The sequence below is a fragment of the Eptatretus burgeri genome, chromosome 12 (genome assembly GCF_056783735.1).
Source record: "Eptatretus burgeri isolate ZD-2024b chromosome 12, Ebu_testis_v1, whole genome shotgun sequence".
NCBI lineage: Eukaryota > Metazoa > Chordata > Myxini > Myxiniformes > Myxinidae > Eptatretus > Eptatretus burgeri.
Window position 1 is genome coordinate 21,655,833 of NC_140972.1, and position 12,964 is coordinate 21,668,796.

General features: G+C 48.5%; 1 protein-coding gene across 7 annotated transcripts in view; it reads left to right on the plus strand.

The window, feature by feature from the left end:
- LOC147015234 (SH3 and PX domain-containing protein 2B-like) overlaps positions 1 to 12,964 on the plus strand; it is a 155,083-nt gene continuing 142,119 nt past the window's right edge. For 3 of the 7 annotated variants that reach the window (XM_085849804.1, XM_085849805.1, XM_085849802.1), the window contains exon 1: positions 3 to 170. Coding sequence is in view for 2 of the 7 variants with exons in the window: in XM_085849799.1 (XP_085705925.1) it covers positions 99 to 170 (72 nt within the window). In the remaining 5 variants the exon portion in view is untranslated. Of the gene's footprint in view, positions 187 to 12,964 lie in introns of all 7 variants that reach the window. The other 4 variants (XM_085849799.1, XM_085849800.1, XM_085849803.1 and 1 more) reach the window with 3 other exon arrangements.

A 12,964-nucleotide genomic window follows, 5' to 3' on the forward strand; every position in this document is an offset into this window, starting at 1 on the left:
CATGGGAGGAGGAGGAGGAGAAAAGAACAACAAAAAAAAAGATATTAGACACATCGCCTCATCGGGGTATCTGTGTCCCCGTGCCTCTCTTGCTGACGATGGTTCGCAGGGTTGTCGCCGATGTCCGCGTGCAGGACTTCCAGAAGCGCAGAGCGCCGAGCAAACACTACGTGAGTGCGGCCTGAGGTGAAAGGCGTTTGGCGTGGGCTGCGATGCCTCGCCACGGCTTCCGATCTTTCTTTTCCTTTGTTTCCTTTCTTTTTATCATCACTCTTCTTCTTCTTCTTCTTCTTCTTCTTCTTCTTCCTCTTCTTCTTCTTAGTGTGGATGCACGTTTTATTCTTTCCAACTCATTCCGTCGTCTCTTCGAGAACAAAGTACGTGCCGTCGATGCACGTTGAGTACGGACTGAGCGTTGTCCGTACGATGTGGTGACAACACGACGCTCGTGTGAAGGTTCAGAGCACCACGATCCGCACCACTCTCCGGCAGACCGGGATGTGCTGCCAAATGGACGAGAAGTTTCACAAACTCCCGTCCTGTGTGTGACACGTGCTCTCCCCCCCTCTCTCTCTCCTCCATTGGTTTCGTCAGCTCTCCAAGCCCTTGGGTTGATCACGTGGACCGTTCCTATCGGGGAGGTTATCTTGACCAAGGACACAATCACACGAAACCAAGACGAGCGACAGTTTGAATGGGATTCCTTTGCCTCTCCGTGGGGAGTAACGTTTTCTGACGATGAAAGAATTTAAAAACATTTCTGTGGTTTGGAAAGTTTTATCATTTGGCCCTTGTTTACATTCCTGGATTATCCTATAAATGTTATCCAGGGAAAAAGTATATTTGTGTAGATATGTATAGATCTATATATTGTTGCGAATCTGGAAGCCAGGAGCACTCGACATTCAGAGTCCCCATAGCTCAGTTATTTCAATAAGTAAATGTGGAGAGATAGCTCCCTTTCCCCGATGTCTGATGGGAATTAAGTGCGCATGCGCTGTGAGTTAATTTATAGATTGGATTTTTACACTTATGACAACAACGACAGCAACACCTTCGCTCCATCCTGGCACTCTGCTCGCGGCATTGTCCGCGCTCTTCGCGTGCTCACGAAGCGTTTCGTTCTGGCCTGGCGCCAAATGAGGGTATGCGTCATTTTTCAGCCAATGGGCGCAGAGCGAGCTCCAAGAGAAGCTGAGCCTCTTCGGGGGGCGGGGGATCGAGACGCCCCAACACCCCCCCCCCGACCAATCATGGAGAGAAGACCAATTCTCCCGGCAAATGAGGTGTGCGGAGGGGCAAGACACGCCCCCCCCCACCCCCGACACCAGAGAAGAAAGAAAATAGACAGGACGGCGCAGTGTCTGGTTCTTCTGGTCTCGTCCTGTCGCGTGCGGGAGCCCGACGCTGCCCTCCCTACATGGTGCTTGCAGCGGCATCGAGTTGCGGGTTTGAGTCCCGCCGATCCAGGACGTCGAAGACCGCACGAGGCGGGAAAGTCCGAGATTGCTCTGGTTCCCAGCTTATCTTCCCTCGAGCTGGGAACCTTCAATTAAGGTCGTGGCCATGAGTTATTTTTGGGTATTTGTGTGTGCGTGTGTGTGTCCTTGGGCCCCGTCTGTAAGTACGAATTGTTAAGTGCTCTTTGCTATACATTGTTTGCATTGCTTAAGCCTGTATCTCACTGGGCTGCGACAGCTCGCGACAAAATGCGAACGGGTTTCTCCAAAATGTCTGGAAACATTCGCGGTGGTTCTCAATTTCCTCGCGCGAGTCGCAGGACGTCGCTCTGGTATCGTTGGAATTTTGAATATGTTCAAAAAATTCGTGCAACAAATTTTATCTCAAAATAGTCACAGAGTCGTCGCGGTTGTCTCGAACCGGTTTCGAACCCTTCTCAATTTAGTTTCCGTGAGTCAGAAGGTGCGACAAATGTGACATGCAATGTTATGGAGATAGATTCACAATAGTTCAATCCAGATATGACTAAAAAAAACCCAAAAAACAAACAAGCAGTCATAGACTGGTACTTACGAAATCGTCAACTTGACCTCTGACCTTGTCTAATAAAAGCTGTCTCTCGAGAAGGTAGCGCCGCAAACCAGAAGTTTCTACGATGATTCTGTAACAAACCATCAAAAATCGAATGTTTGACCTCACTGTGACCTTGACCTTTACTGTATCATGACAAACTGACAAACTGTATATTACTAACAAAAATTAAAAACACAGAAAACATATTGTTGTGGTTACCAAATTCGCAAACCACCATTCAGGCCCCTTAGGTGAGGTATCTCGGTAAGTGCATGTGTAGTTAGGCCCAAACCCGTTGTCTAGTGGGAATACATGTCATTTATACGTGCTGCGACTCTTCAGGATAGCCGTTTTTCTTTTACTATCTTTATTTTGGACCAACCGCCATGATTACCACCACAACCACAACATCAACCACCAACCACAACACCGCTTCACCACAACCGCCACGACCTTCACGTCACACCTCGCAACCGTAGCATCGCCACCGTTCTTGCCCCGCTGTGGGTACCGGTGTTGGACTCATGCAGGGCGCACGTTGAACAGCGTGTACAAAATCACGGATTTTGTGCTTCAAAAACGGATCAAAAACGACACACGCCCACTTTTTGCCGTCCAATCGGTGAGCGAGGCGCGATTTGCCCCCCCCTCCAGAACGATCGATATATGCAAATTTGTGGATCAAAAAGCCTTCACGCCCACTTTTTCTCGTGCCAATGGGGAGCGAGGTGAAAGGTCAAAGGGAGGGGGTCAAAGGCGAAGCTACGGGGGGATAAAGGACCGTGTTCGTCAGTCAGAGCCGTGTGGAAGTCTGGAGCCCGAAGCCTGCAGTAGCTGGAGAAGCTGAAGAGAGTCGAACGAGGAGAGCCCAAAGAAGAGTCCAGGGTGGAGAGTCCAGAGGCGGAGAGGCGGCAGCGGCGAAGGCAGACGAGGGGGTGCTCGCGACGGTGCCGGGAGCTGCACGCCCGAGGAAGGCCGGCAGCGCGACCTGGCCGAGGTGGAGACGCACACCAGGGATAATAAAGATCCTCTATACCCCGAGCATCAGCAACCCCCTCCTGTTTCCCCCCGCGCTGAGATAGTGCGACCAAGGGGGCCCCTTTCCCACCCCCTGCCAGACACTGTCCGCAAGGTCCGCGGAGTTGGGGCGCCATCGCCGCTCCGCGTCTCATCACCAGACGGGTAGGCGCGACCCGGTCTCGGCCTCAGGCCCGCCTCATCCTTGGGGGTATTTCTTTCCTTGGTTTTGGGTATGTGTTGTCGGCGCCGTCTGTGAAGTAGAATTGTATAAGTGTTGTCGTGTGCTCGGTAGTCGGTATTAGCTCTGCACTGTGTTTTCACTTTTATATTTGCTTTTTGTGTAAATGGAATTGTGTTTTCTTTTTTTTTGTGTGCTTTTGGTGGAATTGTATTTGTGTGCTTCCCGTGTGCCGCGAATAAATGTGCTTTATTGTTGAACTGTTCTCCCGCTTCGCTTCGTCTTTTTCTCCCATTGAATCCTCATCTTGCTTCACGTAAAGGGTTGGTAGTGGGCTGAATACGCCCGATAATTAATCGAACCGTCGAGGTCGACGATAACACCGCTCGGTTATTCTGATAGTACGGAACGGGTCGCTTAAGTGGCCCGTGTCCGAAGTCGACCTGCGGCGAGGTGCGATCGCCCGGTCTACCCTCCGCGTGGGTACTTAGGTAGGTCGAATTTGGCGAGCAACCCTATCCCACGCGGGGGCTGATTGGCTCGATCGCGGTGAGACCGAAAGGTCCACCCGTGACTGGTTCCCGGCGTTAGTCCGAGAGGGTCACGACTGGATTGTCCGTCCGGTGGGCGACGTGCCGCGATTCGAGTTACGTGGCCGTCAGCACGCCGGCGGGCGCGAAATCCGCAACAATATACTGTATCATGCTTGCAAGTCAAATCTCATGCGGATTACAGGACTGTACCCATAGTAAGTAAATTGGAAATAAGAAAAATGCAGAACATTCAAAATTCAGCAAACGGGTAACACTGCTTGGCATTGATCCTTACTGTCATTCACGGACCATTGTTTATTTGTGTTTGTATGTTTGTTTGTTTGTGTTTGTGTGTTTGTTTGTTTGTTTGTGTTTGTGTGTTTATTTGTGTTTGTGTTTGTGTGTTTGTGTGTTTGTCACGCTACTTCTACAGTTCTGGGCCAATTGCATCTAAAATTGCTCCAGACGATAAGCGTGACCCCAATTAATGTATAGGAATGTTTTTATCTTTGCAGGTGGTCTTTGAGGGGTGAGGGGTGGGGTGGGGTGGGGGGGGGATGCAGACAAATTCTCCATGTAAATGTGTATTGTGTAGCGCCACCTGTCGGTGGGTAGGGTATTACAAGCCTCCACCATTTACATTGCAGTATTCCTGTCCCCACGTTTTCCAGTACTGCGAGCTGTTTTGAATGAAAAGCAGTAGATATGTTTTTGCTTCATACATGTAACCCGGGTTATTTAGTTTTCCTCTACAGAGCAGTTCGTTGCCTGTACACCGCCAAAATAAAGGTATGTGTCAGAAGAACGTGTTGCATGCTTGGAACAAAACCGCCCGTAGGGTGGGTACTCTGCTCGTGTGACAAAAACACATCTTCAACCACAGAGAAAACATCACCTGGAAGAATTTTCAAAAAGGTAACAGAAAATCCAGTGTCAAGGAACACCCGGCGATTGCACAACGTCATTTCCATGGTGATGTTTTCAGGTCAGGTCAGGTATGGAAGCATGTGCCAGAACAGCGCGTCGCTGCGTCCACTTTCCGCCGGTACTCCAGGGGCCACCGTCTGGCCATCCCCCAGGCAGATGCCAGGCCCATCACCATCTCCTTGAGGAGGCCAGTGGGCCGACCACATGCCTCAATTTCATGTCAGGTCAGGTTCGATCTGTGACCTGCTACAGGTACCATGTAAACCTGTACTTACCTGTTCCATGGTCGGGTTGTCGGCGACTAAACCGTCTCCCCCACCAGGTTTTCTGGTGAGGAGGGTGTTTGGATATGGACACCCAGCAGGATAAAAAACAAAGCCTGTCAAAGGGCGGAGGAGCTCATTGTGAGCCAACGGCCATCCATATCTAGTGCCCAACTGTGTCTGCGGACGTCCTCCTGCAGTTGGGTTACTTTTTATGAGGAGGTTGGTGGCAGGATTTGCACTCCGGCCACCGTAAAACCCTTCATTCCGCAAAACACAAAAATGCAAAACAATCTGAAAACCCACTCCGTGGGAGTACCTCCTGTGCAGCTTCCCTTCGCAAGGCAGCTCACCGGATGACGGGATTGGGGCAAAGCCTTCGGGACCCCCAATCTTTGATGATAGGAGGGAAACCACAGGGTAACATCCCTGGGTCAGATTGCGGGAGAGTGTGTCGGAGTGGTGCTGAGGTGTCGTCCACCAGACGGCGGTCTCCTTGGGTTAACCTGAGGCGGTCCCTTCGGGTGGGTGCCTGGTATGTCCTATCCCTAAGAGAGGATGATCACCTGTCTCTGTTTTCATCTGAGCTCAAGCGTTTGGACATCAGGATTGCAGCTCTCTCTGAGGTTCGGAGACCGGATTGCGGCGAGATAATGGTGGGTGGTTACACCTACTATTGGTCTGGTCGCTCTGATGGTTACCATACCCAAGGAGTTGCTGTAGCTGTGTCCAATAAGCTGACCCCAATGATAATTGAGGTAACACCAGTCAACGAGCGTATTATGAGATTAAGGATTCGTCACTCCTTAGGTGTCATTTCCCTGGTCTCTGTTTATGCTCCGACTGAGGCGAGTGATCTCACCGTGAAGGATGCATTCTACGCCACGCTCGAGTCTGTGGTTGATCAGTGCCCCAGACGAGATACACTTCTTGTCTTGGGGGATTTCAATGCATCGACTGGAACTGATAGGGATGGTTATGAGACATGTGTTGGTCCCCATGGGTCAGGAACTATGAACCAGAATAGCACTAAGTTCCTTGACTTTGCAAGAAGTCATGGACTTAGGGTGGCTGGTTCATGGTTTCAGCGCCCACAAGCTCATCGCTGGACTTGGTATTCCAACGCTGGCGGTGTGGCAAAGGAGATTGACCATGTCCTCATTGACGGTCGTTGGAGGATGCTCCAGAACTGCAGGGTCTAACGGAGTGCTCAGTTCCTCAATACTGACCACAGGCTTGTTGTAGCAACTCTAAAGCTGCACCTTAAATCCTGGAGAATGGTACCATCCCAGCCTAGGCTGGATGGTGGCAAGCTCAGGGATGAGAGAGTAGCTGAGGAGTTTGCGAACAGGCTGAGTGGACACTTGGGGGGGTCTGGGTGCTTTGGGGGTCCTGAAGAGTTGTGGAGTGCCTTCAAGACCACCGTCCTTGATGTTGCCGGTGGATGTCTTGGAGCTCACCGCAGGGCAAAGAAGAATTTTGTCTCTCAAGGGACACTGGATACCATTGACCAGAGTCACAGGGCCAGGCTGAATGGCAGAGCTGAGCTGTTCAGGGAGCTGAGGCGTAAAATGGTACGTGCACTGAGGGTGGACAAGGAGGCCTTTGTGCGAGGAATCTGTGAGGGGGTAGAGCATCACCTGTGGACAGGTGATTCTCGTCCCGCTTACAGGGGAATTCGCGCATTGCGTTCATCCAAGCCCATCCCTCGGAGCACTGCAGTTCGAGCAGAGAGTGGTAGGCTCTTGACAGAGGAGTCTGAAGTGAAGGCCCGCTGGGCCGGTTACTTTGAGCGGTTGTACCAGGCTGATTCCCCAGCTGTCGAGTTGGACGTCAAGGGTGTTACAATCCTTGTTGCTGACCCTCGAATCAACTGTGGTCCACCTTCGCTTGTGGAAACACGGGCTGCGGTGAACCAGTTGAAACGGGGCAAAGCTCCAGGGATCTGTGGCATCCATGCTGAACTTCTCAAGGCTGGTGGAAATGCTGCACTCGTGTCGTTGCATGCAGTTTTGTGCTCTGCCTGGAACACAGGCATCATCCCAACTGACTGGAAGAGGGGCCTTGTTGTCCCTCTCTGGAAAGGGAAGGGTGATCGCCAAGACTGTAACAACTACCGAGGGGTGACGCTGCTCTCAGTGCCCGGCAAGGTCTTTGCTCAGATAATTCTTGATAGGGTTCGCCACCATCTGCTTGAGCACCAGCGTCCAGAGCAGTCAGGCTTTACACCAAAGAGGTCAACGATTGACCGTATCCTTGCCCTTCGTGTCCTCACCGAACGCAGACGAGAGTTTCGGCAGGGGCTGCTTGCAGCCTATGTTGATTTCTGTAAAGTGTTCGATTCAGTGAATCGGGATGTCCTCTGGAGGATTCTTGGTCTTCGTGGGGTGCCACCAAAACTGATCGATCTGATGTCTGAACTCTACTCTGGTACTAAGAGTGCTGTGAAGTGTGGTGGTACCATCTCTGACTTATTTCCAGTTGTTACTGGAGTTCGTCAGGGGTGTGTACTGGACCCAAAAATTTTCAGCACTTGTATGGACTGGATTATAGGGAGGATGTCGGAGAGATCAAGCTGCGGTGCATCGTTTGGGAATGTCTAGATCTCGGACCTTGATTTTGCAGATGATGCAGTCATCTTTGCGGAGACTTTAGACATCCTTTTGGGGGCCCTCGAGGTGCTGAAAGAGGAGTCGGAGCCGCTGGGATTACGGGTTTCTTGGGTCAAAACTAAGATCCAGGCTTTCGGTGACATCTTAGATGCTGCTGTCCTGTCTGTGTCTGTTTGTGGTGAGGATGTTGAGGTCGTGGAGAGATTCACTTACCTTGGCAGTGATATTCATGTCTCTGCTGGCTGTGAGTCAGAGGTCAATAGACGTCTGGGTCGGGCCTGGGGAGTCATGGATTCACTGGATCATGGGGTGTGGAACTGCCGGTACCTGTGAGGGAGGACAAAAGTCCGAGTCTTCAGGTCCTTGGTACTTCCAGTCTTGCTCTATGGATGCGAGACTTGGACTCTGACCAAGGATCTGAGATGGAGACTTAATTCCTTTGGTACCAGGTCTCTTCGGAGAATCCTTGGCTATCGCTGGTTGGATTTTGTGTCCAACGAGCGGTTGCTGAGAGAGACTCGGATGAGATTTGTTACCTGCATAGTCCGTGAGCGTCAGTTGCGGCTGTATGGACATGTGGCTCGTTTTCCTGACGCTGATCCTGCTCACCAGATTCTCTCAGCGAGGGAGTCTCATGAGTGGAGGAGGCCAGTGGGCCGACCACATGCCTCATGATGTTTTCTCTCAAACCTGACATGATCTCAAACCTGACATGATGTTTTCCCTGCCCATTAACTATTTAAAATGGAGGAGGTTAACTTTTCAGAATGCCTGTGAATACAGTACAGTAGTTAAATTTACTTTTCAGACTGAAAGGGTTAACCCATAAAGCGCATCAAGCTACCATCATGGCCGAGACGTGTGTGGTGTATGCACATGAGTTTAAACTGACGTCAACCCAAAGAACGAATCATGACCTTTCCTACAATGCATAATGCCCTGGTATGAAAGCTTGCTTCCAATTGGTGGAGAAAGCTGATGACAAAAAAGCATTTCTGGGATCGTACTATCGTGATTTATATGAGGACTTTTGAGGAGAAATTAAAAAAAAACTGTAAACAATCTACTCTCAGCAGCTACTTCAAGCTATCAACATCTGCTTTATCCACCCACGAACCCGTGCCAAGCACATCAGCTCCGCCTCCTCCGACACCCTCCTCCCATCAACCACCACTTCTACCACCTCCCACCCTGTAATGTCATGCTGTTCCTGCTCAATGTTTATGTTTGGTTCTGTGTACAATGATATAACAATGGCTCTAGTTCTGAGATAGTCTTTATTATTAGGTAAATAATAACATTATAAGGTCACTTGCAACTTAAACCATCGTTATATCATCGTACTGGTATTTCAGCTCTCCCAATGGCACCCTCTCCCCCAGCTGTAACCTGGGGCAGACTGCCGTCCTCGCACCCCCTTAGTATGCCAGTATGTATATATATATATACATATACACACACATCCATACTAATCAGTACCACCTATCAGTAATACTAAGGTGGTGGGAGTGAGGAGGGGTTGGGGTGTGGGAAGGGAAGGCAGTGTGAGGGTAGGGGAAGGGAAGGCAGTGTGAGGGAAGGGTCTATCCGGAGATAACCACCATCGGGATATGTGTGGAGATAACTACTGTCTGGATACGTCCAGAAAGAGAGAGAGGGGGTGGGCATACACATGCAAAACATCAGGTAGGTGCGCACGCACGCACACACACACACACACACACACACACACACACACACACACACACACACACACACACACACACACACACACACACACACACACACCTTTTATTAGTGTCGACTAGCAAATACAATCCGTCATTCGCTGACGGGAATATTAAAGGAGGGGGGGAGGAAGAGAGATAAGGGAGAGAGGAGGATTGAGGAGGGAGGGGTAGTGGGGAGTGGAAAGGGGTCTTCTGGACCTGCGTTTGTTCGGGGGACTTGAGGGAAAGCCGGGGGGGGGAACTGGGAAAAAAAAGGAAAGCTTTCTTTTTTTCCCAATTCATACATTCTTTGACACCCCTTCCTCTCTTCAACCTCTGGAGAGCTGCATGGTGGAGGAGGGGATTTGGGAGGAAGATAGCATGAGGGGAGGGGAGGGAAGGGAAGGTCGTGTGAGGGGAGGGTCCGTCCGTAGATAACTAAGGTCCGGATATAGCTACTGGCCAGACACATGGAGATAACCACAATCCAGACATGTCCAGAGATAACCATTGTCCAGACATGTCCGGAGATAACCACTATCCGGATGACGGGTATACGAAGGGGAAGGGGCGGGGGGGAAAGTGGGTAGAGTGGTGGAGGAATGAGGAGGAAGGGAGACCAAGCAGGGGGGGAGAGGGGGAGGTGGGAGGGGTAAACAAGCAGTGATAGACTGGTACTTACGAAATCGTCAACTTGACCTCTGACCTTGTCTAATAAAAGCTGTCTCGTGAGAAGGTAGCGATGCAAACCAGCAGTTTCTACAATGATTCTGTACCAAACCATCAAAAATTGTAACGTCGACTAAAGCAAAAATCTCCATTTCTCCACGCAATTATTTAATATTATTTTATCAAAGTCACAAAACCGTAATATTCAGCCATCCACCAACAATCTTTACATAATCCGACGGCTCAGCGCGTCAGCATGCGACGATAACCTTTATTGGGATAAAAAATGACTTTTAAACACCATCTTTATTGAAAACACCATCAGCGCGCACACGCAAAACCTTTACGTGACTCAACGACTCGTCTGCTCGAGCGCGCTGCACCACGTGACGAGCCGTGACGCGGTGAGTGAAATATTTTTTATACAATCTTAAAACGTCTCCAAAACATCCGATTTTTTTTTTTTTTACCAGAATTTCGACAACCGAGTGTTACGCGTCCTAAGCGATCGCAAAAACCGAAGACAAAATTAAAATCGAAGTTAAAACGAACTCGTAACGTCGACCGAAGCAAAAATACTCCATTTCTCCACATGAATTTATGGAATTATGTTTGACCTCACTGTGACCTTGACATTTGACCGATTTTGACCAAAATCTAATCAGCACTAGCCATTACCCTCCTGAATCACGTGGTGTAATGTGACATTGGTAGCTTCTTCCGTTCTTGAGTTATCGTGCCTAGAAACAAACGCACAAACACACACACAAACAGAGGACGGAAGTCATCAATATACTTACGAAATCTTTAGATTTTGTAAGTAACAATCTGTAAACAAGCAGTCATAGACTGGTACTTACGAAATCGTCAACTTGACCTCTGACCTTGTCTAATAAAAGCTGTCTCTCGAGAAGGTAGCGACGCAAACCAGAAGTTTCTACGATGATTCTGTACCAAACCATCAAAAATCGAATGTTTGACCTCACTGTGACCTTGACCTTTGACCGATTTTGACCAAAATCTAATCAGCACTAGCCATCACCCTCCTGAATCACGTGGTGTAATCTGACATTGGTAGCTTTTTCTGTTCTCGAGTTATTGTGCCTACAAACGAACAAACACACACACAAACAAACAAACAAACACACAAACAGATGACGGAAGTCATCAATATACTTACGAAATCTTTAGATTTCGTAAGTAATAAGACATATAACAACCAAGAAAAAGAGCAATGGGAGGTTGTAAGCCCTTGCCAGGACTTGTTTTGTGAGGTGTTTGTGTGGTTTTGTGTGGTGTATTTTATGTGGTGTTTGTGTAATGGTGTTACATAATTAATAAGAGACATAACTGGAACTGCACTTTATAACTGCTGGCATTGATGACGGGGTACCAAGGCATCCCGCTTTGATGCAAACCCGCTTTGGTTGGACACCTGACCCATGACATTTATTATCCCCCGCCACCCAACGAAGTTGGCAGGGGATATAGAAATGGGTTCCGTCCGTCCGTCCATACGGCCCTCCGTACGTCCGTCCGTCCGTCACATTTCGTTTCCGGAGCTTAACTACAAATCCCCTCAAGATATATTTACGAAATTTTGTACACATATCAAGCAAGTGGTGAACTGGTGCCTTTTGATATTTAGAGATTCCCCCCCAAAAAATTTGTCACTTTCCATGGAAACAAGTTGGGTATTAAGAAATAATTGAGGTTAACCTTTGTTTCCAGAGCATAGTTGCAAAACTATTAACTATTTCTTTATGAAATTTGGTACACACATCAAGAATAAATTGAACTGGTGCCTTTTGCTACTTGTCCTCATTTACTATGGCGGGGGATATCTAAGACTTTGTCTTCAACGGATGCTAGTTATTATTCAATTGAATTTAGAATGGGAGTAAAATAAATTCAATTCAAATCAAATGGAAGACCAAATATGTACATTTCCGAAGTGGAGTCATCAGAAGGAACCCAAACAAACAAAAAGCAAAGATGAAGTCATCAGGAGGAACCTGGATAGGATTCACATTTCAGCTGCGACTTCTCTACCCTCAAACCCATTCAGGCACAGCGAAGTAAGCCTGATTTAAAAAATAAAATATAAAAAAGAACCCAGATCAAAAAAAAAAAATAATTCTGGCTGCCAGACCGTGCATCCAATCAGGTTGAAATTTAAAACACACATTCCCCATCACTACAATATCACAATTGTGAAGTTTCACATTGATTTATTAAGCGGTTCAAGAGAAAGATTAAAAAAAAAGATGTTCGCTCAATCCAATATGGCTGCCAGACCATGTTACTTATAAATTATTCGTGAATACCCTGGTATTCCCAAGGCTTGGGAAACATTTGTGTGAAGTTTCCCCTCGATCTGTCCAGCTGTTCTGGAGAAGAATTTTTTTTTTTAAATAGGTTTTATGGCAAATCTAATATGGCTGCCAAACCATGTGACCTATGATATTGTTACGAATTTGGAATTCGATTGCACACAACATGCAGGTTCCTTTATCAGCTATGTCGATAAGTGCTTGTTCCCTAGATAGCTCACCTTCCATTGTTTAAATGTTCAGAAATCGATAAGATGCGCTGCGGATTGATTTAATAGTTAGGGAACGAACAATGGAGATGTCCTTCCCCCCTCTTCTGCGAAGAGGAAGAAGACCCCTGCCGTCCCGTGATTAATGTCAACAACTCCCTCCCACCCATGGCTGAGCGGGGGATGGAGCACGAGGGCATGAGTCATGAGTCACACCGGGAGCGGGGAAGGGCGGGAGAAGGATAAGAGGAGATCTTTTCTTTTGTTCGTGTGGGGGAGTTGAGTAGTTAGCTTTTTGCTTTGGCAGAGAGTAGTCGCTCAGCAGACCTTCGGGTCCTGTTTGGCTTGCGTTAGGGTTGAGGCCTTCGGAAGCTTTTTGCTTCGGCTGGCTCAGTGAGCTTCGGCTAAGGCCTGGCTCGGAAGGAGGCTTTTTGCTTTGGTGCAGAAGAGTAGAAGAAGAAGTGAGCTTCGGCTTCT